Source organism: Furipterus horrens, unplaced genomic scaffold, assembly GCF_987537825.1.
Source record: "Furipterus horrens unplaced genomic scaffold, mFurHor1.1.pri manual_scaffold_16, whole genome shotgun sequence".
NCBI lineage: Eukaryota > Metazoa > Chordata > Mammalia > Chiroptera > Furipteridae > Furipterus > Furipterus horrens.
The window spans coordinates 3,969,278-3,993,004 of NW_028327186.1; the positions used below are offsets into that span (position 1 = coordinate 3,969,278).

Sequence of the window (23,727 nt, forward strand, 5' to 3'; positions counted from 1 at the left end):
GCAGAGGCTCTGTGGTCCAATGAACAGCCTGCTAGCTGTAGGGTGGTGGCTACGGTCAGACTCGGCCTGGAGCCCTGGGTCGGCCCCGGCATCCCCCAGAGCCCTGGGTCGGCCCCAGTATTCCCTGGAGCTTCTTTGAAATGCAGCATCATGGGTGCCAACAGAGACCTTCTGAAGGAGAGTCTGTGTCTTATCAAGAACCTCAGTGCTTCATAAGCACATTAAAGTTTAAGAAGCGTGGTCTAGAAAATTCATATTCTAGGTAACTAACAGGCAATGTCCATGCACTATAGCCAGGTTTCAGAGAACCCAATTGAAACGTAAAGCAAGTTCTCTGAGGAGGAAAAAAAGAAAAAACTCAGTTGTTTTTTTCTGTGACCCTGTCAACTTGGATAGTAAGAACCAATATAACAAAAAAGAATGTATTTTGATAGTAGTTCAGAAAATTGAGTTCTTTGACTGAATGCACTTTTTCATACACTTAAAGCAAAACGTTCGCTTTCAAAACAGCATAAAATGCATATTATATTGTTCTTTGTTTTAGCCCTGGCTGGTTTAGCTCAGTGGATTGAGCGTCGGCCTGCGAGCTAAGTGTCGCTGGTTCGATCTTCCAGTCAGGGTACATCAGAGAAGGAAAACTCTGACTCCAAAAAACCTCCGCTGCCTTGCGGCATACCTCTTCAGGGGAAAGGCTAAGGGAGTAAACCCCGACAGAAAATCCGGAGCCGGAGTCCCTAAGGCGGTTTGACGTTGTAGTCAACACCGGCAACTCCTGCGGCGCACCTGAAGCCAAGCTGTATCGACTCCGTCTTTCCCTTGGACCCTTCAGCTGCGAAGAGAGGGGGGGTCTGCTGCATGGGCAACAGCAGACCCTCCATATCACCCTGCCCAGGCTCTGTAGCTTCAGCTCCACTGGAGAGGACACTCCAGCGTCATCGCAAGATGTCAATTCAACACGGGAGGAGACAGATGCCGTGTCACTCCCGAGTCAGACTGCACAGCCATTCTCGGCGGTGCAGATAGACTCTTAAGAAGCTACACCATCGTCTCTCGAGACGGACGGCTGCAGACGATTGTTCTTTGTTTCATTGCCAACTATGGATTTCAACGTGAAGCCATTCAAAAGCAGTGGGACATTCTGAGTCATCCATGATCTCCTGGGCTTTTGACATGACTGTAGACCACAGATTCCCAAGCACAGAATTTCATTACGGCATTGAAAAAACATGACTCGACAATTTATTGAAACCATAGTTGCAAATGTTATTCCCAGAGGTGTAGGGAAGTGCTGTGGCAGAGAGCAAGCATTAGTATCTCTGCAATGATCTTTGAGGAATATAGACTAAGGCCAGATGCTTGCCTTCACTAATAGACAAGTCACAATTAATCGATAAAAGAGACAATATATTCTGGAATCTGAAAATATAAGAAAAAAATCACATGAAAAATAAAGCCAAAGTGTAGACATCAGGGTTGACTTTAAATTTATTGTACTCCCTTTTTTGGGGTGGAGGGGGTGGAGATGAAAGTGCTGAGTCGTGCGTGAACGGGGCAAGCTGGCTGTGTTACACACGGGGCCCCGAGCGGGGTGATGGCTGTGGGTGGGAACATGTAAGACGCCCAGAGGGAGGGGGTGTGGTGCTGCACATATGGGCTGGCCCAAAGGCAGTGGCAGCAGTCAGCTCGAAAAAGAGCTAAGTATCTCTAAATGTTCAAAAAACTGACTGCTGTTCGCAGCAAGTACACCGATTCCTTTTGGACAATGACTGTAATTACCAGAGATGTACAGGGAGGGGCAGGTACATCTTTTGCTTCGGTTATTAAAATGGGCACATCAGCCCCAGTAGAACTGAGATTCAGTGAACTTCAAAGTCCCTTCCATAGTTCTGGGCACTGTTGGCTTTTGTGTTCTGCCCCCTGCCCCTCGAAGGTCCCGCTCCAAGCCAAGCCCCAGGCATGTCGCTCCCGCACTGTGACCCACCTGCGACCGGCCTTCTCCACGCAGCTGTGGGGAGCCCTGTCACATGCAAACCAGCTCCCCGTCAGAGTGGTTGTTTTCTGAGGACAGGCACCTTGTCTGTTTTGGTCACTGATATGTCCCCGCACAGAGGCTTCCAGTTGGACTTGGAAGTAACTTTGAACTTCTGGCCAGGCCTATGAAATCCATGATCTGATAGCAGTCCATCCTCTGAATCTTCCTCAGTCCACTTATCCTCCTGTTTACAGTCATTGCCACCATAACGGTCCTTAACAGTTCTCCTTGGGGACATGGGCGAGGGTCTCTCTGTAAGTGCAGCTGCTGAGCCAGATTGACGAGGTGCTGCCAACCAGGTTTTCACATCAGGTGTCTCAGGGTTTCTCTTCCCTGTGTCCTCACCAACTTCTAGTACAGCGATCCCTCACTTACCATGGGCATTACGTTCTAGACACCCCCCCCCCCCCCGCCGCGATAGGTGAAAACTTGCGAAGTAGGAACCTTACATTTATTGTAACATATATATTTTAAGGCTTTATAAACCCTTCCCACACACTTAGAAACCGTTCCCACTCCCTTATTAACCTTATAGCGAAAAATCCACGATACATAATTAAATATAATATTTTAAAAAATCCCGCGCTATAGCGAGGCCACGATAAGTGAACCGTGATATAGAGAGGGACCGCTGTAATGTCAGACTCTTCAACATTTACCAGTTTGATGGACATGAGACTTTATCTCTCATTAACTTGCATTCGCCTAGTTACTAAAATCGAGCATTTTGTATCATTTATCAGTCAGTAGTGGAGGCTCACCTGTGACATGCCTGCGTTTCTGTCATGTTAGATTTTTTTCTTCTTAATGGTGCATATGGGTTCTTGGTTGGATGCTAATATTTGAAACAAACTTTCACATTTCAATTTGAACACATATTTTTTTCTGGACTATCTACTTAATCCTCTGTCTTGCTAAGGTTATTGCCTAAGTCCTAGTGATTTTATTTTTTTTCAAAATGATTTTCATATCTTTGCTTAGTTAGAGTTGTGGAACTTTCAGGCTGTAGACTCTAAATGTCGCAAAATGTGGCAATTCAGAGACGATGCTAATTTTAATGGTTTAAGTCCCTGAAGCAAATTACATTTATGAAATCTAATCATTTTCTATATCCATCACAGTTTGGTGATTACCAGAGTCTAGTGCATTGTAAACCTATTTTTAGGTAATACAGAGAATATGGAAAGAATCCATGCATTTTTATCAAACTCTGAGCTCTGCTGCCTCTAGACTGTGTCACTCAGCTGGGTGGAACCCAGTCCTGCAGCTTTAATGTCATGGCAAATGAGCATCGTCGACCAGACGCTCTCTAGAATCCAGCTGGCCCTAAAACTTACTTTTTCTCTTAGAAGATCATTTCAAAAGCCCTTAAGCCTTAGCAAAATGAGATCATTTCTTAAGGAATATATTGTGGATACATTGATAGCAGCAAGTGTAGTGAAAAAAGAACCAGTGGAAAATAGAACATATCCTGTTTTTGCACTGGTGCATTGGAACAGTTTAAAAAGCCACTTCCGAATCTGCCCCTGAACTCCAAGAGAAGGCATTCTGTGTACACAGGCCAGTCACAAAGACTGGGAACCACGAAGAGGCAGGTTTTAAGCAACCTGAGCCAAAATCCACAGGACTTCCAAGACTTTGGATACTGCTTTGACTTCTGCTCAGGACTGGAGGGAGCCAGAGCTGTGGTTGTGGTCCTGATATTTTGTTTCGGAGAGATTTGACCCCAGCCAAAGCAAATGAGCACATAAGATTACAGGGTCAGACATCTTCTCATGACCGCTTCAAAAGAAAGGGACAAGTAGGAACCCCTGGATGTGTGTCCCTTGCGTCAGTGAGGCTCCGGTGCTTGCATAAGAGAGCCTCAGACGCGGTTCCTTCTAGCCCTGGGCTCTGGCTCCTAGCACATGCCCTTCAGAGGCAGATTTTGGCTTCCACGTGGCTTAATTCGTGGGAGGTCATTTTGTCCCAGTTTCAGGGTTTTTAAATGTCTCTTAGTGTCGGGGGTGCTCTCAGACTGCTGGGATTTCAATCAACCCCGTCCTCCGAACGCACGTCTTCTCTGCCCTGGGGGTGCCCAGCTGACAACACTTCCAGTGGTGATGTGGGCGCTCCAAAGCCCCTATTGGTGTCTCCTTGTTATTCCACAAGTGACTCCTCTCTCTCTCTCTCTTTTAACCATCATTTTGTGTAATCAAAGGGAGTTGCTGGCAGGTAGGAGGAGAGACTCTTAAAAGACCTTGCAAAAATGATATTCATCCACTTCCAATTGTGGAATGAATAATATTGTTAATAATGTATTCCAGAAAACCCAGGTCATTTCTGGGAAACAATCAGTTGAAAACTAGATATCTTTGCTAATTTTAGAAGGAAAGTTATCTGAAGTTACCTAAGTAGTAAGACGTTCTGTGTAATGGCGGCTGTTGAGCCCTCCCCAAGGGGGAGCCCGGTCGGTAGGTAGGGGTGAGCCTACGTACTGTGGTGTGCGTGGGCAGGCGTGGCAGCGGGGGGCCAGCTCGCTACAGCCTTCTGGCTTTTCTTCAGAAAAGGTTTTGGAGACTGTACTTTCTTGAGCCTTTCCTGATTTGTGGGAGGATTCGGAGCCAACGATTGGCATGAAACAAGTCCTCCCAGCCCCGTGACAATTAAGACGTGGGGGGTGGGGTAAGGGGTGCTGGTGTGCAGGGGACAATAAAAGCGAAGGGGTGATACGAGAAAAAGAGACCGGCTGGTTCCACGAGAGGGATTCTGCTGCTTGTTCAAGCACCGCCTTGGCGCTCTGTCAGCGCAAGCAATGCGGGCGGGTGCGGCTGCAGCAAACACCGTGGCCGCCTTCTAGCAAGCACGCAGGTGCCTCGTCCCCCTCGGGCAAGTGTGGCCCGTTTTTTACTTCTCTTAAGTGCTGCAGTTTCAGGAAAAGATCTGCAGTTGTGAAAAGGTGCTTTGCCGAGTCTGAAATGTGATTTAGATCTCAAACTTTTCTGATTTCAGTGGATTAGAAAAACCTCCGTTTTTCTGTGTCTTTTTTTTTTTTTTTTCCTAGCATTACTTAGCCAGTATTTTCAAACTGTGGGTTACAAATCATTACTAAGTCATAAAATCAGTTTCATAGATCTCGACCATCATTTAAAAAAAAATAAAATAGAGCATGTCACTGTCGGTCTCATACAGAGAAAATCAGTTGGCACATCTGAGTATGGATGAATTTCGTTGTTTCTGTGCTTAAAAGTCGGCCGTGATGGCACCACGGCAAAGTCAGAGCAGCGTGGAAGCTGTGGTGAGAGAAAGGGCACTCTGCTAGCTGGGAGGGTCGGGAGGGGCTTTGTTCTCTGGAGCACTGTCCTCATGCCCTGTCTTCCCCAGTGTCCCTGCAGATGCCGCCTGCAGGGGTCTGTAGAGCACCGCAGTTCAAGGTGTCCAAGCTTCCATCAGGGTTTCCATACCTCTGCTCCTCTTAGCTGTGTGGCCTCGTGATAGTTCCTTAACCCCTCTGAGCCTCATTTTCCTCTCTTTGAAAGTAAAGAGAATGGCTCCTATGTCCTAGGGTTGCTGTGAGAAGCTGATGTTACCATTCACACTAACGGCTTAGTCTAGGGCTTACAGGCTGCCTGTTTTTAGCTGCTTTATTCATAATTGCCAGAACTTGGAAGCGACCAGGATGTCCCGCAGCAGGTGATGGATACGCAAACTGTGGTCCATCCAGACAATGGAATGCTCTTTGGCACTGAAACGAAGTGAGCTTTTAGGCCATGAAAAGACAGGGGACTGTGAATGCACATTGCTAAGTAAAAGGAGCCGGTCTGAAAAGGCTGAATGCTATTTGATCCTGGAAAAGACAAAGCTATGGAGTCAGTGAAAAGGTTGGTGGTTACCAGGGGTTGGGAGGGAGGGAGGGGTAAATAGGTGGAGCCCAGAGTATTCTTAGGGCAGTGAAAAAATCCTTTTCAGGTTCACAGCTGTTACTGTTACAGTATAGATGGCGTATGCGTGACAAAGTAGAATATAATGCTGGGTTTTGCTAATATTCGAATTCCGCACTTTCCACTTTGCATTATTCAAACTTGTGTAACGCGCCACCAGCTACACATCCGTCACACAAACTTTCCCTCCCCGGAAACCCTCCCTGGGGTCGATCCATCATCTTGGGAAGGGGCTCCATCCCGTCGGACCTACCCACACCCCTGCATTAACCTGAAATGAAATTCCGAGGGAATAGGACTCACACACAGCCATAATTTCAAAAAGCAAAATGATGCCAAACTGTAATAAAAAAAGAAATGAGATGAAAGACATTTCTGATAAATATGCATTTCATGTGTAACACGTGTGCATGACTCCACTCAACAGTATAGTGAAGTCGACAGATGCTTTTTGCTTCTATGTGAACTGACCATGAACACAGACACGCTGCGCTGGGGACTCAGATGTCCCTGAAAGTCTTGCCGTCGGTGACTTGGTTTTCTGAAACTGTGAAGTTCTGAACAAAAACAAACAAAAACATGTATAGCTTTTCTTTGATTTATGTACGTAGTTGCATTCCTGGAAAATAGAGAATATATTAAAACCATGCAAGAATTACTGTGCTTGAATGTAAAGTGGAATTAGGTTCTGGACCTGCATAATTATAAACAGGATCTCACCTGCACGCAAGGCTGGCAGCACATCTGCGTGCCCGTCATGCATGCTGGGGGATGTCCGGCATCCCTAGCCACTGTTCCCTAGAAGTCAGGAGTGCTCCCCAACCTTTGTGACTCTGGGATGCCATACATTTCCACAAGGCTCCCCATGGTCCAGGGGCTCTTCCTAGAGGGGCGGCTGCTGCAGGATGTGGCTCAGGGTAATGGGGTGCAGCCTGGAGGGCCTGCTTATTCCTCAGCCGAAGCAGCGCTAAAAGTCCTGGACAAATGGGCGGGAGATGCCAGTCTGCTTTTCTGGAGAGAAACCAGTTCCTTTGATCTGATCCACACTTCCCCGTTTTCCCTACAAAAGTTTTTTGAGAAAGGAAAAGAGGGCCCGAGGGACCCCATCCATGAAAGCAAACGTCAGCCAAGCGAGGCCCCTTCCTGACTGACTCCCACTGCAGGGGAGCACTGTGACCCCGGCTCCCAGCGTAACGGAGAGAGGGTGCCCTTCTCTGCTGCATCCTAACTGATGAGACTCCAAGGTTATTCCTCAGTGTTTACAGTGAGCCTCTGTATTTTGAGACGCTTTCTGTGTTTCTGTGGAAAAGAGAAGATGGACAGAGCAGAGCCTGTAAAGTTCATTTCCACAATTAAGCCAGCAGAATGTGTGGCCGGCTCTGGTCCTTTACAAAGGCCACGTTGGCCTGGAGATTGTGCACAGAGGGAGGTATTTGGTTACATACACCCCCCCCCCAAAATCTCTGCAGGTGGTCAGTTTTAGTCTGCAGGTCACAAAAGGAAAAATAACTCATATAGTTACGGATGTCACCTTGAAAAATGATGTGTGAGAAAGCAGCCTCTGTCACCCATGATTTTTCTTTTCTAGTCTGGGTTCAGTAGAGATGTGTGGGAGCTGATGTAGAGGGTGAGGACCTAATATCTTTGAGGACATTTTTCAGAGTACTGCAGTAGTGTGTGTGTGTGTGTGTGTGTGTGTGTGTGTGTGTGAGAGAGAGAGAGAGAGAGAGAGAGAGAGAGAGATTTTGTGTTGATGTTGTATTTTGCAGTCTTAGTGCTAAACTTAGTTATTAATTCCAGGAGTTTTTGGAAAGATTGTTTGGGATTTTCTTTATCTATTATCATGTCATCTGCAAATAGGGACACTTTACTTACGCTCTGTATGACTTTTATTTCTTCTTTGCCTCGTTACGCTGACTAAGATGTCCAATGCAGTGTTGAACAGGAGCGGTGCGAGTGGACGTCCTTGCCTTGTGCCTGATCTTAGGGGAAAGCATTCTGTCGTTTACCATTAAGTGTGGTGTGAGCTTCTATTCCTGGCCGAGGTTTTTGTCTTTGTCATGGATGAATGTTGACTTTTGTCATATGATTTTCTGCATCAATTGATCTAATCACCTATTTTCCCTTCTTTAGATTATTAATATAATAAATCACATTCATTGATTTCTAAATATTGAGCTAGCTTTGCGTTGCTGGGACAAATCCTCCTTCGTTGTGGTGTATTGTTAATTTTATCCATTCTTGGGTTTAACTTGGAATAGTTGGTTGTGGATTTTTATGTTTCTGTTTATTAGAGATATTGGTCTGTAGCTGCCTTTTCTTATACAGTCTTTGTCTGGTTTTGGTATCAGGCTAAGTTCTGGCCTCATAAAAAGTGATGTTTTCCCTCTTCTATTTTATGGAAGACATTGTGGAGATTTGGTGTTATTTCTTCTTTATATGTTTCATAGAATTTGCCAGTGAAACCATCTGGACCTGATAAAACTATTTTTCAGAAGATTTTAAACTACAGATTTATTTTCTTTCATAGTTACATGATTATTCAGATTGCCTGTATCATTTTGAGTGAATTTTGGTGTTTGTAGTTTTTGAGAAATGTGTGCATTTATCTGAGTTGTCAAACATACAGCCAGAGAGTTGTCCATAGTACATACAGTATTCTGTTACTATTCTTGTGATACCTGCAGTATCGACAGTCATTTCTCCATCCTGTTCTCTGGTAATTTGTGCCTTCCCTCTTTTTTTCTTTGCCAACCTTGCTAGTGATTTATCAGTTTTTGGATATTTTCAAAGAACCAGATTTTGGTTATATTGCTTTTCTCTATTTTTTTTTAACTGTTCCTGATTTTATTGATTTCTTATCTTTATGGTTTTCTTCCTCTTGCTTGCTCTGGGCTTATTTTGCTCTTCTTTTATTTCTAGTTTCTTAAGGTGGAAGCTCAAGTTATTTAAAACTTTTCTTCTTTTCTAGTATAAATAGTTAATGCTATAAGTTTTCTTATAAGCACTACATTAGCTACATCTGACACATTTTACAATGCATCTTCATTTTAGTTCAAAATGCTTTCTAATATTTCTTGAAATGTACCCAGTGATTCATTGATCATTTGTGTGTTGTTTAATTTCCACGTTTTTGAGATTTCCCATTATATTTTTGATATTGCCTCCTAGTTTAATTCCATTATGACCTAAAACATACTTTACGTAGTTTCACTTCTTTGTGTGTTAAGGCTTGTTTTGTGACTCATGGTGTGTTCTGTCCTGGTGAATGTTTGGTTTTTCTGTGAAAGGGGCCACAGCTCTCAATGGGGTCCACTTGTTTGCTCCTCACCCAAGACGTGCTGGAAGGTGGCCACTCATAGCCCATTCTTTCCTTTGTCTAGAACATCCAGGATGTGAGGAGTGATGACGAGGAGGAGTATGAAGAGGAGGAAGAGGAAGAAGAGGAGGAGAAGAAGGAAGAGGCCACCAAAGGCAAAGAGAAAGACCGTGTGAAGAATGGACTTGGGGCCGACAGGACCCTCATTCCCAACGGTCAGCACGGCCGTTAGCGTGAAGCCCACGAGGCCCCAGGCACAGTGCGTGACGAGGGCTGCTGGCGGCCAGAAGTGCCGTCGTCACCGTGGCCCATGGGACTCCCAGGGACCCCAGATTCTGCCCTTCCTCTTTCTAACCCGCCCTTAAGATGTATTTAACAGAATGTTGTTGAATTGTGTTAAAATGTTAAATATAAGCGTTTCCACGAATTTACTGCAGTTAGGGCTCAGACTGGTCAAAGATTTCAAAGATTTCTCCAGAGAGCTGTTTTCGTTCTAGTTGTGTTCATTCACTGGGGACATTGGCGTTTCCAGGAGCTCACTCTGCTCTGGGCCTTCCCTTCCTGCCGGGCCCGTCCTCAGGTGGAGTGAGAAGTGCTGAGCTAACCCACTTTCTCCAGCTGTGTTTGGCCCAGAGAGCAGCTCATGTCCCTGAAACGAGTTAGAGGTGGCACTAGCACAGGGACAGGAGGACCAAACCAGAAGGCCAGGCTTCCAGGCTCGTGGGCCACTTCCTGCCCTGGGCTCTTAAAGCCCCTCCAAGCCTTGGTGCTCCATCTCACCAGCAGGAACGATAGTCCCGGTGCCACCCACCTCACAGGGTGGGGGTAGGGATCCACCGAGATAATTGGACTAAAAGTGCCAGCTGTTTGCTGTGGGGTTATTGTCACCTGACCCTCTTTTCACTACGATTCCAGCTCTGCTTGGGAGCCAGAACCCTGGCTAAGCTTGGCATTGCCTGGCCTGAACGGACATACATTGTCTGAAAAGAATTCCCATTAAATGTGTCTGGAGATACCTGGAACTGCAAATACCCAGAAGACTGTTCCCATTTTCTTTGGTAACTATTTATCAGTTCCCCAAGGGTAATTCTCGAGGCCCCTGAAAATTCTCCTCCTGTGCTGGCGTCTCAGTCTTTTCTTTACAAGGGGAAGCTTTCCTGCTGCTGCCCTGAGTGCGCCCTTCAGGCTGGCAGAGCGACCCAGCACGCTGCAGGGCCCACTTGGGGGCCCACCTGGGGGAGCCGGACAGGCCAGGTTGCTCCCTGAGCCATTATTGCCCATAAAGCCTGAACTCACTATTTCACCTCTGCTATCCAACCCAGTCAGACTGGGAAACACTAACACAGAACAAAAGAGGCTGGAAAATACCCCCAAGACTGTCCAAGGTCAGGTGCTAGAGTGAGTGACAGCTCCTGGGGCCACCTGCATCTCTGGGGGGATGGAGAGGAGCGGAGAGCTCCATGGGTACTCTGGGTCCCCACGGGCAGGCCAGGCCTCAGGGGCATCTAAGGCTTCTTTTGGCTGGGGATAGACCCAGCCCGGCAGAGGAAGGGCCCAAGCCGAGTGTGCAACCTGCCCCTACCCCCCGCCAGGCTTTTGTACTTTTCGGTCACATTGGGCAACTTCATCTTGTCTCACTCAGGGCCATAGATAAAACCAAGGGAGAACTAGGACTTGTGGGACGCGGTAAAGCAGACAGGCCCCCCCGACGCAGCCTGCGGCCCCGGAGCAGGATGGCACTGGGCGCAGCGAAGGTATCTGACTTGTTGTTCTTGCTGTTGGTTTTGGTTTGTTTTGCTGTTACTAAAAAGATGTTTTTGAAACCTTCAGGTTAAAGCAAAACCAAAATGAAAACCCCTTCAGAGTTCTTTCCCCTACAGAACCCCCTTTTGAGGAGTCGTTAAAACAACTGAAAAACATGTGTCAAGTTTCTTCTACATAATATTTGCTTTTATGAGTCATATGCATTATATGTATTATGTTATAATTTGAAGTGCCTCCACTCACTTAAGGGCATAGCTGTTGAATTATTATTAATATTATATTATTATTTTTTTGGTGGAAGAACAACACTCTTAAGATTCTATTTTTTAATGTTTTTAGTTAGCAGAGTATTTTTTCTTTGATTTATTTTGGCCTTGTCTCTTGTCTTCTTAAGGTAAAAAATTGCTTATTTGCTGCTCTACCCTCCAGTTCTTTTTTTCTTACTTGAATGTTGAAGGTAATATTGATAAGCCAATTTCAGCCATCACTGATGCAGCTAGAAGCACCACACTGCTTCTCAAAAGGTAGATAAGCATGCTTGGGACATCCTTTCAGGCATTTGTGATTGGTTTTAAAGTAACCTCTCTTTCTGCAAGAAGCGCGGCCCACACTATGCCCGACGACTTTATAAAAATGCAGTTCTCCCTGCCACCCATGTTTCTGTAATGGTAGTGACTTACAGTAGCACAGAGACAGGCCCCAGCATGCATGGGGACCGAGCAGAGTTGGCACACACATCACTTGGCTTCTGAGAGATCATTCCTGGTCCCACCTAGTTGTGGAGACCATCTGCATGTCCTCTAGGAACGCCCTGCCAGGAATCAGAGGGCACAAAGCCAAGGGAGGGCATCGGGGCTGCTGGCCTTGGGGTACAGGCACCAGAACAGGCGGTAACGGGCTGGTCTTCACTGGGGTGAGCATCTTGGCTACGCATAGTGTAGACGGACAGACCCCTACGGGCTGGAATGCAGCCTGGGTCCCGGCATCCAGGCTCTGTGGCACACGGCACGGCTGAGGCTCTGGGAAAGAGGGCTGATCCTCATGGTGTTTCCTCAGCCGCGTTTTCTGTACCTCCCTTTCAAAGGCAGAGGAGGAAATAGGATCTAGATTGATGGTTCAAGCTCGCTGTCCATCAGCGTTACCCATGGAGCCTCGAACACACCCTGCCTCTTGTCTGCTGCCCGTTTCGATTCAGTACTTCTGGGGTGAGCAACAAAAACCTGCATTTTAACCGAGTCCGGTGTTTCTGAAGAGCAGTCAGGAGTCTGCTGCTACCCCCCCTCCCCCCGCCCGCTTTTGTTCCCACCAGCAATGTCATGGCTGATAGGTGGGGACGTGCCAGGAAGCAGACTATTCAACCCAAACTAAATCTGCCACTGCAGTTAAAGCAGACAGTGAACAGATAATAAGAGAATATTATGAGCAACTTATGTCAGTATATTTGCAGGGGTAAATAACATGTGTGAGTTTCTAGAAAAATACAACTTGAGAAAATGAGCCCAAGAAGAAATAGGTATCTAAGTAGTCTCCTATATAAAACAAAATTAAATCTGAAATTATAACATTGGCCTCGCACCCCCAGCCCCCCCCAAAATCTTTAAGCTCAGATGGTTTATCTAGTGAATTTTTCTGATATTTAAGGAAGAATTAACACATGTATTAGGCAAACTTTTCAAAGACAAAAGGAAGGAACACATCTATGCTTGTTTTATAAGACCAGCATAACCTTGATACTAAAAAATCTGACAAGAATATTAGGAGGAAAAACAAACAATTAAAGGCTAACTCATTCATGAACATAGATACAAAATCCGTCAACCAAAGCAAGCTGAATTCAGCAATAAGTAAAGAAGATAGTGCATGATAAACAACTGGGTTTATTTCAGGAATTTGTGTTTGATTTGCTATTTGAAAATCAATGTTACTCACCATTTAAAGAGAATAAAGGAAAAAGTCCTATCTTCAAAAACCTTAGACAATATTTAACATCTATTCATTTAACAAAACAAAAACATATTCTTATGGAAAAGTAGGACGTAACATTCTTAATCTGGTAAATAGCATCTTCAGAAAGCATAAAGCTTGCCTCATGGAATGCTCTAATAGTGAAATATTGAAAGCTCCCCCACCCCTGAGACAGGGATGTCCATTACCTGTGAGGATGCCCATCATCCTGAATATAGTCAATTCTGTAATTTTCAAACCAGCCAATGTAATATTTCAAGAAATAAACATTATAAGACTCAAAAGGAAGAAATGAAAACTGTTATTACAAATATAAATGCGAAAAAAAAAAAACCCAAACCACACACTGCATATGTGTGTGTATACATTTATACAGACTTGCCAAGGAACAAGATGGGCCAAGGCAATCTTAAAAAGAACAAAATGGGAGAACTGAATTCTACTAAATATCAGGACTATTTATAAAGAGGCAGCAAAGCAGTGTGAGATTGGCAGAAGAATAGATAAATAGGACAATAAAGTTGTGTAAAGTCCAGAAACAAACTCATGCACATTTGGACAATTGAATGGCTCTAAGAATAAAAAATAAACTTGACCCCTCCTTAACACTATACACAAAATAAATTCCCCTTTTTTTGTACCTCTGAACGTGAAAGGCAAAATATAAAGCTTTCAAAGGGAAACAGGAAAGGACACCTTTCTTCATGACCCTAAGATGAGCAAAGACTTCTTCAACAAAACAAAATTTAAAGCAGTATCTAAAGGGAAAAGATTAATGAATCAGACCAAACGATAATAAAGAACTTCCGTTTCTCAACAGATACCATTTAGGGAGTGAAAAGGCAAGGCGCAGAGTGGGAGGAAATATTTGCAACAGTTACAACTGACCTAAGGGCTCATATCCAGAATGTGTAAAGAACTCCTACCAAAAAAAAAAAGAAAGAAAGAAAGGAAAAAAAAAATCTCCGACAACCCAATTTAAAAAAAAAATGAGCAAGGCACTTAGTATAGAAAACACTGTAACTAAACGTCCAATAAGCATATGAGAAGTTGCCCAAACATTAGAAGGACTGGTGGTACCAAATGCCTGTCCCATGGAACACTCGGAAGTCACACACTGCTGTAGGAGTGCAATTATAGTCACTTTGAAAAATCTTTGTCATCATTGCTGGACAATATATGCATTCCCTTCCCTACCTGCCTTACCAAGTACTCAGTACTTCTTGGTCTTATTAAAATCCATTCTTAACTTGTTTGGCAGACATATAAATCATAGCTCCTGCACTTTGTTGTTAGAAATGAAGGGTCACAAAGGTGTAAATCTAATTGAAATATTTTCTGAAATCTGATTCATGAATGTTCATATCAGCAATGTTTGTAAGGACCCAAACGGGACACTTCCCAAATACGCATCAATAGTAGGATGGACAAGTGAATTGTGGTATGTTTATACTATGGGATATAGCAACCAAAATCGACACACTGGTGGTACTCGTGACAATGGGGCTGCTTCTTACAGTTTTAATGTGTTGCAGGAGAATCTAATGGAAAATGAATACATACTGATTTCAGTGCTATTGTGGTAAAAGTCTGGGTAGTGGTTACCTAAGCGGGGAGGGGGGTGCTGAGCCATGACAGGCCCCAGGGCTCTTTGGGGTACTAGTAACATTCTGCTTCCTGACCTGGGTCGTGTTTACAGGAGTGTGTTCAGTTTGTGATACATCATCAAAGGGTACCCTTATGAGTTGTATGCTTTTCTGTATGCATATTATAATTTTTCAAAGTTAAAATAAAAAAGAAAAAGAAAGAAAAAGCTAGCAACTTTTCAGTCTTTCCCTGTCTGAGATAGCTGGTGTTATTGACCACAGCCTTTTCTTTTTTCTAAAAACTTTTCATACCAAAAATGTCTTTAAAAGAGCCCATAATCTCCCTATCAGATAATCTCTATTGGCATTTAAAATGCTAGCAGTATGTGCAGACTTAGAACATTCAACTAAGGCAAAAATAATGTAAAAATATATCAAATGAAAAGTGAAAATCTCTCTGAAGGTTTTTTTTCCCAAAGGGAAGCACTCTTTTTTTTTTTTTTTTTTTAATGTTTTCTTTTTAGAGCGAGTGGAAGGGAGCAAGAAGGAGGGAGAGGGAAACATGAATGCCCTTAACTGGGGACCTGGCCCACACCCAGGCATGTGCCCTGACTGGTTAGAGCAGCAAGACCCAGATTTTCAGGGGAGGGGCTCCAAGAGGCCTAAGTTTCTTAGGGGGTGACCTGTCCGTGGATGCTTTCTGTGGGATGGGGCTTCCGAGAAGGTCCAGGAATGGCCAGGACAGTTTGTCTGCCTGGCAAAGGGCTTGTGGGAGAGCAAAACTCTGCTGCCGGGGCAGCGGGATGGTCACGGCGCGTTAATGGAGACAGTGCCCCGTGCGGGGGCAGGAGGGATGGGTTCTTGGCACATAATTGTGTTGTCTGTGTATATCCTTGCCTTTATGTACGTGAACTCTGCTCTGTGGTGCCCAGGTGAGGGGAAGGTGGGGGCAGCTGAGCCCCGGGGACTGGGCGCACACAGAGGGGCTGCCTTTAACTGACCCGCATGAAGGCTCCCGGGAGGCTATCGATGCCTCTGAGCCACCACATTGTTCTGTCCCTTGCTTTAAAAAAAAAATAATTACCTGAGGATATGTGTATTGATTTTAGAGGGGAGAGGGAAAGAGAGAGAGAGAGAGGGAAACATTGATCGGTTGCCTCCCGTAAGCTCCCTGACCCAAGATCAAACCCACAACCTAGGTCTGTGCCCTGACCGGGGCTTGAACCCACAGCCTTCTGGTGTATGGGACGACGCCCCAACCCCCTGAGCCACCTGGCCAGGGCTCTTGCCTTTTTCCTATTAAGGTATTGGGGAGGTCTTTCCACATCAGCACACACTGCTTCCATTTTGTGAGAGTTGCCCAGGAATCCTTAGAAATGTATCATCAAGTGTTTAACCAGGCCCATCTGGTTGCCTGGGGATTCCCACCCACCCACTCCATGGAGCCGGTTCTGCCCACGGCCTGCTGACTTTGTTTTCCACTCTCCCCACCAACAAGAGGATTTTATTGGATTTAGGGAAACAATAGGTAACCTCTTTTACTTTTTGGTAAAGGCCTCGGCCCCCTTGCTATAGCAGCCGGGGCTTGGCCAGGATGGGTGGAGTCTATGCAAAGTGGCTGCAGTTTTCCCACTTGAAATCTGAACGGGAACCCCCATGCCTTCTCCTGAAGGCCTGGCTCTGAACCCCCACTCTGCAAGCAGGCTGCTTACCTTGGCCCTCCGCCCCCACCCCACACCCAGGGGCAGCCAGATGCCCCTCAGAGCCCCACCTGCTGGCATCCCCAGGTTCCGGTGAACAGCCACACTCAGCCCGGGCCCCGGGGGCGAGTAAGGGACTCAGCCCATTGCACGCAATGAGCAAAGACTCCCGGTGCAGAGAATGCCAAGCCAGTGAAGAGCAGGGCTGTCCTGTGTCCTGGTGAAGCAGGGACCCGCCTCTCTCCCAGGCTGCTGTCTCAGCTGCTTCCCCGCACACCAACTGTTGCTTTGAAGAGACCGAACTGTGTCCTTGCAAGTGAGACCTTCCACCAGGTGGCCCTCAAGCTCCTGTTAAGGAGAAGGGGGAGGGGGAGGGACAAACTCCATAGGTGTATAGAGGGACAGAGGGGGAGAGGAGGTGACGGAGAGGCAGGGAGACAGCTGAGGAGTCTCAGATGGGACCGCTCTGGGAAGACTCCTGTCCCTGGCCGCTGCCTGGGCTGCTGCCATTAGTCTGGGACCTGGGACAGAAAGGCTGGAGACCCTTGTTGGGGGCTGGCATCGCCTCACATCTCCTGGTGCCCTGGTCACTATGGGTAGTGCAAGGATCCCACTGCTGACGGGTAGCTCGTAGGAAATTGGGAATTAAATTTTCTTAATCTGCCAAAGTACAAGTAGAATATAAGAATCTTCACCAAATGGCCTACGTGTTGGTGAAGTACTGAAAACTTGGTCCCTGAGACTCAGAAAGAGACAGTAATGCCTCTTTCACTACTTCTAGTCACTGTGTGCTGGAAGTCCCAGCCATTGAATGTGGTAACACCCCCTCACCCCCCATCCAGACACACAGAAATAATATCACGTCTGGGTGCACCGTGGCCAGTCAAGGCCGACATACAAAATAAGCTGTCGCGGGGCTGCTCGCAATCCTGCCCGACTTTTACTCCAGATGGGGACATCATCTTTTTTCTCTGGGACAGCAAGCACATCTGTTTGATAGGTAACATTGTACATGGCCATACTGCGGCTTGCTTTCGCAAAACTCAGCTTAGGCGGGAGGATCTGGAGGTGGAGGCAGAAAGTCCAGACAGCGGTTGCCTCTTGGTGGGGAAGGAGGTTCATGAATCATGGGAGCTTGAGGTGGGGTGGGGTGGGGGGTTCTAAGGTGCTGGACTGTTCTCTTTCTTAGCCTGGGTGTAGGTCCATGGGTACCCATTTCATTAGTACAGTTACGTACCATAGACCAACATTCTAGTCAACAACAGACTACATAGATGACCGCGGTCTCCTAAGATGATCAGGGAGCTGAAAAACTGCTTAGTGACATTGTAGCCATGATAATGTCATAGCACAACATGTGACTCGTGTGTTGGCGGTGATGCTGGTGTAAACAAGCCTGCTATGCTGCCAGTAGCACACAAGTACAGCACGTCCACTTACAGCAGTGGGTTGTGCCACCCGGGTCCCTGCAAGCGCGCTGTGTGATGTTCACACAAGGACGAAATTGCCCAGCGACGCATTTTTCAGAACGTGTCCCATCGTTAAGCGGTGCATGACTGTACTTGTTAAATGTACCTGGGCCTTTTAAGTACTCTTCTGTATGTGTGATACATTCTACTGTCTAAAAATAAAATAAAGCCCTGGCTGGTGTGGCTCAGTGGATGGAGCACCGGCCTGCGGACCAAAAGGTCGCTGGTTCAATTCCCAGTCAGGGCACAGGCCTGGGTGGCGGGCCAGGTCCTGGGCAGGGTAGGGGGAGGTGTGTGAGAGGCAGCCACACATGGATGCTCCTCTCCCTCTCTTTCTCCCTCCCTTCCCCTCTCTCTAAAAATGAACAAATGAAACCTTTAAAAAATAAAAATAAAATAAAATAGGCACAAATGAGTGAGGAGAGGTCAGGACGTGGAAGAACTGATGCTCTGCTCCCCGCTCTCGGGGGCCCTGGTGGACTTCTCGAAACTGTCAGCAGCTTTTTTGTTATAAACTGGGAGTCGCTCTCAGTGCAGCAGAGCTGTGAGGTGTAAGCAGAGGCTGGGATGCTGGCGAAGCGGGAAGGTTCGCTCTTCCTCCGTCCCGGCGACGGCCAGCAGCATAAGGGATGGAGGAGCGCTGTTGTTTTCTCCCCAGTTCTGTTAAATGGGCCACGGCAATAGTCTCGTTATACCTGTCGCTAAAAGAAAAACAAAAAACAAAAACAAAAACAAAAAAAAAATCAAACCTGGAACAATTGACGAAGCCAAGCGAAATTATGGGCTTTGGGTCCAGGAGGGACATCCGGGAACACAGAGGCCAATGTGGTCGCTCTGCGTGGAGCTTCTCAGGCACATGGCCGGCCCGTGTCCGCTGCGGGGAAAGGCTCTGAGGCCTCTTGCAGGGGCCAGCGCGGCCTCCCTGGGCGCCCGTGACAGGACCTAACTGAGCTGTCCCCCAGCCCAGGCCTGGGAGTCAGAGTGTGTGTGACTGCAGGCATGCACAAGTGACCTAGAAGGAGAGCAGGAGAGAGAGAGAGGGAGGGAGGGAGGGAGGGAGGGAGCACTAGTGGGTGAGGAGGAGGTGGGGTGGGGGTGGGGAGGGGTGAGAAGGAGCTCGCAGAAGCAGAGTGGGCAGAAGGTCCCCTTTCCCCCACTCCATCCCCTGGCTCTTCCTGTCTCCCCGCCAGCCCGCTCCAGCCCCTCCACCCCTACCAGTTTCCAGCCTCCTTCTGGGTCGCCCCCTCCACCTCTTTTTTCTAACCCCACCCCACCCCCGTCCCTGACTGCTGCTGCTCCCCACCCCTTCTTCCTAGGGGTGTAATCTGACCACAGCTTGGGGTGTTGGTGGCTTCTTCCCTCAGTCCATCTGAAGAACCCCATGTGAGCCTGGCCGCCTGCCCGTTTGACCTTTGCTTTGGTTCCCGGAACCTCGTTTTATCATAATATTCCCAGACCGAAAAGGGTGGAACCCACTCATGCCTCCTAGAGCGAGCACGAGCACCAGCCAAGTTTAAGACCTCCCCCCCACCCCGCCTCCCACGCACATGTGCACCCCTTCGCGCTCCCCAATACCCCTGCAGGCGACCCTAACAGCCTTGGCCCGTGAAGAAAGCAGTACAGATGCTCCTGGACAGGCTGCTTTAGGTGTTCCTGGATGTGAACTTCCTTCTCTTAGAATCTGGAGAAGCCAAGAGGGCGAGTCAGGCAGGAGGGTTGAAGGCAGATGTGCCAGGAGGAGGCATCTGAACAAATGGGGGGGGTAGGCAGAGCCCCCTGTCACCACCCTGCACCCATGAGATAGGGTGCTGGATGGGCTGGGACCCCGAGAAGGGTGCAGGGCCACCCCAGCCTCTTCTGGCTGCGTCAGGAAAGGGAAGAATAGAATGGTGAGGGTCAGGGACACAGCGCACCTGGCCTGGCCTCCTAGGTCATGCCTTTGAGCAGGGGTCCGGGGTCCATCCTGGCCTTCAGAGCTCGTTTGCAGCTTTGTGGAACCCTAGTGCTTTAACTCCCACGTCTTACCCCATCTGCGGCGGGGGCCTCTCGGGGGTCCCCAGAGAGAAATAAAGCGAGGAAATCATGAAATCAGGTCCAAGGGAAAAAAGAGAGCGAAATGGATGGATTTCCCCCCTTCTGTTCTTGGCAGCAACGTCCAGAGGCTCCAGGGAGCAGGAATTTGATAACCATGTAACTTCACCCTTCGATAGCCCAGGCGTTGCCTGGCCCTCAGCCAAGTGCATGTTTGCAGAGCGGAACTGGAGAGTCATTTCTACCAAGTCCATTTATCATCCAGCTAGGGGTGTGTGTCTGTCCCTGCACCCCCTTCTTTCCCCCTTTATTTTCCTTCCTCCTTCTCTTCAACGCTTTCTCTCTCCCTCTTTCGAGCTTTCTCTGGCACCCCTTCCCTGCCCTCCCCCAGGGTGGGTCTTCGTTGGACGTGGATCGGATTTAATCACACCGCGTGATACCATGATAGGGCCACCGAAAACCCTCTTTTGTTCTCTGCTCTTATTTTCCTCCTAATTCGTCATCTTCTGCTCCCCAAGAGAGGAATCCAGGCTACATATTCAATGCATGTCTTTCTAGTCCACTTTGTGCCTTCCAAATACCGGGTAGTTTTGAGCTTTAATGACCTGAAAACAATGTTGAAGTATTTGTACGTTAAATCCGACATTGCTTTTGCAACAACCTTATTGAGGTGTAGTTGACATACACTTATGTGACAAACTGCCCATCCTTAAAGTGTACCATTTGGTAAGTTTTGACATGTATATACTTGCAATCACTCTTGCGAATGTGTTCAGCATCTCCAAGAGTTGCCTCCTGACCCTGTGTAACTCCTTCAGCTTGTTGACGTTGTGAGTTGTAATGATTGATTTTAGAATATTAAGTAAGTACCTTGTCACACACGTGCCCTTCGGTGCACACTTGAGCTCAGCGAATTTCTCCTACTAGCAACCAAAGGTTTGGAACAAATTTCCTCTGGTTCTGGAGATCTGATTACAGCGTCTCTGCCTTGCTTTGCATTTCAAAGTTTAGTTAATCTTGTGGGAAAGTTCTGGGTGACATCTTTAAGAAAGGGGAGACATCCTTAAACTGTTGGTGATTTGGCTGTGTGTCCAGGAGTGCCCTGGGTGCTGGGTGTTGAGCCTCGATGACCAGCCACAGACTGTTGGGGAGATAGCCCAGTGGTATTCGAGTAACAGAGGTCTTTCTTATCATTTCCTTTTCTACCCAGTATGAGAAACTTTTTCACACGTGGGCCTTTGTGTTTTAAATCAAGCCTACATGGACCTGGTAAATTGAAATTATTCTAGGGAAGAAGGACCACGCATGAATCCAGAGAGGGAGACAGCTTGGATGCTTTGTAATCTCTGACCATCTACCGAATCTTAAGAGTCTTCAGAAATCTCTGATCTTATCCAGCTGTTTTCTTTCTTTAATAATTTATTCAATAAACATAATCCAGGACCTGCCATGAACCAAGGCTCTCCTAGGCCCCTGTTTCCATTTCCAAGGGTTGTCCAAATTGCTAGGCTAAAATCAAGTTCATGTTCGAAAGGGAGTTAACCTAGATTGGAACGGTTGAAAATCGTCTCCCAGTGTTTGCGTTATGATGCCTATGTCAACATGGTTCTCTGCAGGGACAAGCGCGTATTATAATCACGTTGCCTTCTCATGTAGCAATTCGGGTATTTTTTTTAGTGTTTCTGCTTACCTCCTGGGTCCTGGGATTCTGAGATTTGCTCTTATGGTGCCAAACACACACAGGCATGGGTCCAAGTATCCACACTCATGGCTCTCCAGGCGGCAGTCTCCTGCCTGAGCTGGGCCAAGTCTTAGCGGAGGGGCCACGTGCCGGGGCCAACCTGTTGTCTGGCTGTTTTGTGGCTGTTGTCACCAGATGTAGTCACCCTGATCAGCCTGCAGGTTGCTTCTGGGTGTACTGAGTTCCCAAAGGCCACCTCCCACACACCACTGTCAGCTGAACGTGTTCATATAACTCCTGGATCTATCTTGGAATTCATTTTAGCACGTGTTAAGAATCTGTGTTTGTTAGCTATTGATGCGTAACAATAACCCTAAATTTAGTGACTTCAAAGTAAATTATGATTTATATTCTCTTGGGTTTTGTGGCTCATGGCTTCAGCCAGGACACCGTGGGGATGGCCTGTCTCCGCTCAGGGTGGGTCGGGTGGACTCTAAGGTTGAAATCACCTGAAGGTTAGGTAGAGGCTGGGAGATCTGCTTCTAAAGTGGTTCACGCACCTGGCTCGTTAGCTGGTTCTGGTGTGTTGGTTTCTTTTTCAGGAGGGACACGTAGGCTTTTCCACAGGGCTGTGTAAGTATCCTTGTACTGTGGCTACTGGTTTCTACCAAAGTAGATGATGATGATGATGATGATGATGATGATGATGATGATGATGATGATGAGAGAGAGAGAGAGAGAGAGAGAGAGGGAGAGAGAAACTGTGTTCTTTTAATGTTTTAACTCCAGAAATCACAAAGCATCCATGCCGATACATCCTATTTATTAGAAGCAAGTCCGTGAGCGCAGCACACTTTCTAAGCAGGGAAATCAGGTTCTACTTATGGAAAGGGGGGAGGGTCATAATTAGCAAGTATGTTTTAAAAACCATCAAGTCTATAGACAGCTGTCTTAACACCACACACTGAATACTCTAGCCTTACTATGTCCGTTGGGGCCATCACCGTTTGCCTTTACCGAAATCAAATATAAATTTGGGTTGGTTCTCTGCTTCAGCCTGTTCTTGCATTCAGTTGTAGCCTAGTTTATAAGACCAGCTCCTTTCCCTGAGAGAAAAAAAAACAAGAACTGGGAGAGAAAGAGGGCTCTGGAGTACTGAAGGGCAATGCTGAGCTTGGAGAAACCTGGAAGAGAAGGGCAAGGTGTGTTGCAGAATGGCAGGAAATATATTTTCTTAATTGTCCTGAAGGGAGAGGTGTTGGTTGGTTGGGATGGAGCTTCGAGCTCATGCCTAGCACTCTGGGCCTTGTCCTGCTCGTTCAGAAGCATGGGAGCCGCAAGCGCCTCTTTGTCAGACAGACGGTGTCCCTAGCGCCCTGCAGAAGGGACAGGAAGATAGAGCTGTCTTCTCAACAACAGGGATTAGGAAAGCCATGGACTCTCGGCTCCAAGGCAGGCCAAGACCTCAGGGGGACACTCTTTAGGGAGGGGGTTGATTCAAGATGTTAGGGAAGACTAGGCTACCTGATAGAACAAGTACTAGGTTGACTCAAACCTCACTGCGCGGAGAGTTGTAACTTGGACTTGATCTGCGATTTCACCACACGGGCCTTATTGGGTGAGCAGGAATTTCCAGAGCGTGGCTATTCCCAGAGTCGGGCAGGAATGGCCTTGGAGGCTAGGGCACCCTTCACGGGGGGAGCAGACCCTGCCAGCACCCTGGAAGTGGAGAGCCGCCTGCAGACCCCACAGAAAGAGGTTGGTTGGCACAAGGGGATTCGGATGCTGGCTGAGCAGCTGCATTTCAGGCTGGGCTCCAGGCTCAACAGGGAAAGGGTGAAATAAAAATCACAAAAAGCAGGGCTTTGGAGCGCAGAGCGACGGCCGCTTGCATTTCACCGGCTCTGGTTCGGGACGGCAGGGCCGAGGTCGGACGCCCCCTGCTGGACGGCATGTGACAGGCCGTGCGCTGCCTCGGAGGACGGACGGGCGGCTCTGGAGCCAAGCGCAGGTAGTCCAGCGGGAGGGTGTCATGTGGAATCCCCCCTCCTACCCTCTCCCCTCTCCTCGCCAGCCTCCCCGGCAATGCCTAGTGATTTTTAGAGCATGGGGCCTTCTTCCACCTACAAGCGGATCAAGAGTGCGCACGGCTCTAGGCGCCGGCACCTGCCCATCACCAGCTCAAGGGGGCCCTGAGTCGGGGGATTGAAGAGGGTCACGTTTGGCCTGAGTGCCTGCAGTCCTCTTTATGCTGCCCAGT

At 47.4% G+C, this 23,727-nt stretch overlaps 1 protein-coding gene across 1 annotated transcript in view; it reads left to right on the top strand.

The window, feature by feature from the left end:
* Positions 1–9,707, top strand: part of CERS3 (ceramide synthase 3) — a 53,541-nt gene extending 43,834 nt beyond the window's left edge. Inside the window, exon 10 of the mRNA XM_090263587.1 lies at positions 9,336–9,707. Coding sequence (XP_090119713.1) covers positions 9,336–9,503 — 168 coding nt within the window. The 3' untranslated portion in view covers positions 9,504–9,707. The remainder of the gene's footprint in view (positions 1–9,335) is intronic.
* Positions 9,708–23,727: the final 14,020 nt, after the last annotated feature.